General features: G+C 27.7%; 1 protein-coding gene and 2 long non-coding RNA genes across 4 annotated transcripts in view; 1 reads left to right on the top strand and 2 right to left on the bottom strand.

Annotated features, from left to right (window-relative positions):
- LOC102671054 (ras-responsive element-binding protein 1-like) overlaps positions 1–3777 on the bottom strand; it is a 68373-nt gene extending 64596 nt beyond the window's left edge. The window contains exons 1-2 of the mRNA XM_031515231.1: positions 3641–3777; positions 2731–2886 (exon numbers count right to left, since the gene is read on the bottom strand). Of these exons, the coding sequence (XP_031371091.1) occupies positions 2731–2734 (4 nt within the window). The 5' untranslated portion in view covers positions 2735–2886; positions 3641–3777. The remainder of the gene's footprint in view (positions 1–2730; positions 2887–3640) is intronic.
- Positions 3764–4740, top strand: LOC116186824. The gene is made up of 2 exons (XR_004151866.1): positions 3764–3860; positions 3949–4740. It is a non-coding gene; the product is annotated as an uncharacterized LOC116186824 (long non-coding RNA).
- Positions 4741–5042: 302 nt separating this feature from the next.
- Positions 5043–5521, bottom strand: part of LOC102675579 — a 71371-nt gene continuing 70892 nt past the window's right edge. For both annotated transcript variants that reach the window (XR_004151869.1, XR_004151870.1), the window contains one exon: positions 5043–5359. This is a non-coding gene — a long non-coding RNA (uncharacterized LOC102675579). The remainder of the gene's footprint in view (positions 5360–5521) is intronic.

The following is a 5521-nucleotide window of genomic DNA, read 5'->3' as shown; positions in this document are numbered from 1 at the left end:
TATATATATATATATATATATATATATATATATATATATATATACCAACCAATCAAAACAGGAAAAGAAAAGAAAGGAATGGATCATGAAATGCATCATGTTGACCAATGAAAAGTCACCTAATTCTTTTCGAACTGTACGAAAACAAGGTTTCGTGTAATTGCATCAATTTCCAACCATCACCGGTATCAGTTCGTCTAACGGGACGGTTTTACACAATACCTTCTCGAAGGAGGGACGAGGAGACTCAAGAGGGTTAGGAAAAGCTGTTTCAGAATCACCGAGCACGTTGTTAATGCAGATTGGCTGATTGTGGGGCCGATGAATCACGTGCTTTCCGGACTGCGTGTCCGCACGCATATCGAGCTACGCGTTGACAGAACGGGTCTCTGTGACTCATACCCAGATCCTGAATCTTTCTTTCTGTTCCAGCTGCAATTTGCACAAACGATCCGAGACAATGTTTGCCTACCGTTCTTTTCTTCCATTTCTACCGTTCGAAGCAATAATCATTCTTCTAACGATTTACGACAAAGTTTTACGACAGAGAATCAAATTATTTTCAAATTGTTCATTGATTTGAAAGGTTGAAGATTTGAAAGGTTTCGAATCCCTATGAATATGTATTATTAAGCAGAAGTTTGCAATCGATAATATATTTCATAAAATTGAAACATTTGCAGGAAAAAGTTAGGTTAAGTTAATGAGATAATATTTGACGTATTAAAAGCACTGTTGATTGATTAATGTAATGTAAAATATATAATTTACAAAAATTTTCCCAATAATTATTTTCAAAAATCTAAATTTCTTCGAATATTAATTAAAATATTAAAAATTAATATAAAAGAAAATATTCCTTACTTACTAGTAATCGATGTCTTTATCACAGCAACAATTATCCTTTATTCAATATAGATTTTTCTTTTTATATAATTAATAAATGAAACATGTTACACATTTCTTGTTATAAACACGATGTAACAAAAAAACAAATATTTTTATTACGAATATGAAAATCACGAGAAAATCAATTTACCAACAAAGTAAGAACTATATTATAACCTTTTCTTATATATTAAAAAAGCACAAATTAATTAATTAAATTTTTTAATAATAATTAAAATACTAACTAACAAACGGAATTAATAAATTCGAGTATTAATTAAAAAATCATGGAAACGAAAGAAGCTTGAAGTACGAAACTATCGAAAGAAGCTTGAAGTATGAAAGTATCGAAAAAATCGATTTATCGATAATCTATCGAAACGTATCAAAAATCGAAGGATTGGTCGTCTAGTCGGTTAACAGCAATGTCCGTGAATCAATCAATTACGTAGTTTAAGAAAAGTTCAAAAAAGATTGCCAATTGATAATCTTTATATACGCGTGCTTATCAATAACATCTACTGTACTTTTTAAACGATAAATAGTAAGTGGTTATGAGTATATGGCGCATTGAATAGTTTGATACGTCTTTTATTTTTTATTTCCTATCTTCACTCTTCCCACGTTTCATCTCTGTGATTATCAATAAAATCAATACGATCGAGAAATAAATATATCGACATATGAAATATTTGAACGTAAAACGTGTTCATTTTTCAATATTTTAAAGAAATTGTACGAAATTTTGTAAAATTAATCAATAAATATTATTGATTTGTCGAAATTTATTTAATAGAATTATTTGTTGTTAATTCAAATTTAAGCAAAAAAATTATTTCTTAATTAAATTTATAATGTTATTCAACATAATTTTGTATCAATTTAAAATTAATATTTTAGATATTAATAATAATTTTGTTCATAAATATCGTTTTATGAAAATGATACCATTTTTTTTCATCTAAAAATAATTCCTAGATTAAAATTATTCCAAATTTTTTATGAATAACATTCGTTTTCCATAAATATATAAAGCTTAATTTAAATATGCAATTCTTTTTAAAAGTTCAATATATAATATATTCAAAACTTTGTATAGAATATATTTCTTTTATAGAATCTTGACAATCATTTCTGATCGATTTTTACGTAATCTGGTACAAGATAGACCTTGGCAATGATAAACCTTGTTGGATGTTATCTTTACTTGGAACCAAGCTAAGAAAACCGAACAGATAATTCAGAATCTCGAGTATATATTGAGATTTCAAAATAATTTTGATGACATAATTCTAATTTCGAATTTTATATTCGAACGAACGACAAATTTTATAAGATAAACGAACCTTTAAAATTAAATTATATAAATTATAAATTGTCTGATTATTTCATTTCAATCATAAAATATCAAAAGAAAAAAGTTAACCTATAAATTGTAACTTCTCAATTCATTATTATCAGCTAATAAATTTTTATGCAACAAGCCTTTGATAGATTCTTGCTATTCAATGCAATGTATTATTAATTCTTAAAATCTCTTATCAAAGAAAATAATATTCTTATAGAATGAAATATCACTAATGTATAACCTTTACGCATTAAAATCAATCCTAAAGATTTTCTTCGATCTTTTCGAAGAAAGAAGTTTCTAGAGTCATGAGATTTCTATTAAAACTTCGTAATCTCCAAAATTACAGAGGTGGCAACCCTGACGTAGACATATAATATGTGTTCATACATCATATAATCATACGTATTTATACATTCAAAGCATGGATCATCATATAGTTCGATAAATTGCGTAAAAATGTTAAAGCAAAACGAAATAAGAATATTACTCACCCATTGTATCGTCGATCGTCCAACGAAGCTAACCTTTCCGAGGCTGTACAGGTCAGAATCTCCGACGCCTCATACGCGCGATCGTTCTCTGTTTGCCAATCGAGTCAGCGGATTGATCGATAGTCGCAGTTACTCGAACGGAATCGATTCGCGTCTCTGCAACCAAAACAATGGTCACGTCTCTCTCTCGACTTTACGATTATACTTCGTTCGCGTTGAAACGTAAAAATAAATAAAATGATTCACGTGTTACTTTTATTTTTGTGTTTATGAAACAATAATTTAGATAAATAAAGAAGAATCATGGTGAAATTGTGATAGTGTATAGAAGAAAGAAGAGGAAAATAAGTGAAATACTTTCTTATATCGAATACATTCATTCGCGATTAAATTTAAAAATAAATATGGCGTTATTTACATATTTATGAAAAGAAAAATTATAATAAAATAGGAGGAAAAAGCAAAAAAGTGAACGAACAATTATTATATTAAATATAATCACTCGAATTAAACATAAAAATACTACTTAATATACTTGATATACTTGATTATAGAAACATAATTCAGTCAGATAAAATTTAAAAGGTACGATAAAACGATAGAACGATAATATACGATAGTACATGGAGAAAAAAAGAAGGAAATAAACAAAGAAACATTCACTTATGCCGATTATACCCACGTTTAAAAAAATAAATAAAAATATCGACGACGAATTATTCATGCGTGTAAAAGAATCTAATCCAGATTCAAATAAAGAAGAAAAATCGTGACGATAAGACAATAAACACAAAGTTAAAATATATATCAACCAGTATAATTAAAAAATCTCAAACAATCTCCCATTCATCTTCGTTTACTCGTGTTCAATAAATATAAAAATAAAAAAGAAAAAAAAAGAAATACTTACATGTTTACAGAAAGTAAGAAATCGTTTGATTGAACGATGACGTAGAGGGAGAAAAGAGGGGACGAAGTGGAGAAATACTGGTATAAGAGGATATCGTCGATTGTATTTCACCGTTATGTCAGACGCAAGAGAGTGAGGAACATTCCTGGACCGTGTCCAGAAGCGATCTGAATTCCTCGCCGAGGAAATTCCAACCAGGTTGTCATTCCACGATCTCAAGGTGAACACAGTGATACGCGATGTGTCGCGTATGAATGAAAACTGTGGGCTCGACCTCCGTATGGAACCACCCTTTGCTCGTGCTCCAGTTAACGATCGGTGGGACGGGTCGATTCTTTATTTCACGTATGGAAGGGTCGACCCTCTTTTCTCGGCTTTGACGCAACGGATATCTTTGAACTGGATTTCTTAAACGATTTTTACCTCTGGTTGACTAGACACTTTCACGTATCGAGGCAAAGGATAAGATATGAAGATAGATAGATGGTTTGAGAGCAAAGGGTGGAAGATTGAAGAAAAACTGAATGATTTGTGAGTAATTTTTTCATATTGAATTATTTTAATTAATTGAAATATGATTGATTTAGAAGATTTATTATTAATTGATTTGTTCTTGAATTGCAGATGTTGTTTATTGAAATTTTTATGTATGAATGAAATAAGCTAATTATATATAGATAGTGGATTGTGATGCGTTTAAGAATAAAGGAAGGATGATTTTGAGATATTGGCAATAATATTAATTTAGTTTTGATATATTTAGATTGATAATTTTAGTATAATTGTGTTTTGAGATTTTTATGTGTAGAAAAAAAATTATTGTATGAAAATAGAAAAGCAGAAGATATTATGCAACAAAGAATGGAAGATTTTGAAAAATATATATTTGTTATGAATGTATGAATGGAAGATAATGCTTGTAAATATCCAAATTTTTTGAATTGATTCATTGAAATTTATTGAACAAGGATGAAATAATTGAATAAAGCTCTACTTTTCTATTTTCATTTATTAAGAAAAAATCACTCAAGTCAAGAGATTAATGAAGTACTTGGAATTTAGATAAAACCAGATATATAGAAGTATATATAGAAGAATAAAAAAATATAGATCCTATCTTTAATATTTATTTGATAATGGAAGATAGAATCTTTGTGTATATTAAATAAAATATTTCATACACATAATAAAAAGAACTTTGATACTTGTATCTTCAATCATAATTATTATACCTCTGGAATTACATTTCTGAAATTATAAAAATTAAGTAATGATTATTAGAAAATAAATTTTAATTTTTATACAATGAAGAAAATAATATAATAATACTAACTGTTAAAATGGAGGATTTTTTAAATGGTAATATAAATGATGAAGGAACAATATCCAGGAAGAAAAGTTCTAGAAGAAATTTATTATTTATTTAGAACAAATCAGGTATTGATCATCAAATAGATTATTAATATTAACATCGTTATATTATAAATAGCATATTGAATCTGTTCCATTGGAAGTCGAATCTAGAATGTCGGTCATCGATAAAATCGAATAAAATTCATCGTACCTCTGCGAAAACCTTGTTAAACATCTCATGACTACACACCTATATGTGAGTTTCATACAAAGTATTCCATACGGATTAATATACAACATATGCCTTCAATATCTATGGTTATCGAATATTTTCTTAATCCTGAATCAGTATCTTCCTTGGTAACCCTATAACAAAATTTAAATTAAATTATTTAATTTTAAAATATGTTAAAATTTTATTCTATAGAGATACTTTCCATTTATGTATCTTTATTTTACATATTTATACAATATAAATTATAAAATTAAATATTCTAAAATTAGAAGAATAGAATAGGTCTCAAATTT

Source organism: Apis dorsata, unplaced genomic scaffold, assembly GCF_000469605.1.
Source record: "Apis dorsata unplaced genomic scaffold, Apis dorsata 1.3 scaffold_59, whole genome shotgun sequence".
NCBI classification, from domain to species: Eukaryota; Metazoa; Arthropoda; class Insecta; order Hymenoptera; family Apidae; genus Apis; species Apis dorsata.
Note: the sequence above shows the minus strand (reverse complement) of the source record. Positions and strands in the feature narration are given on the sequence as shown.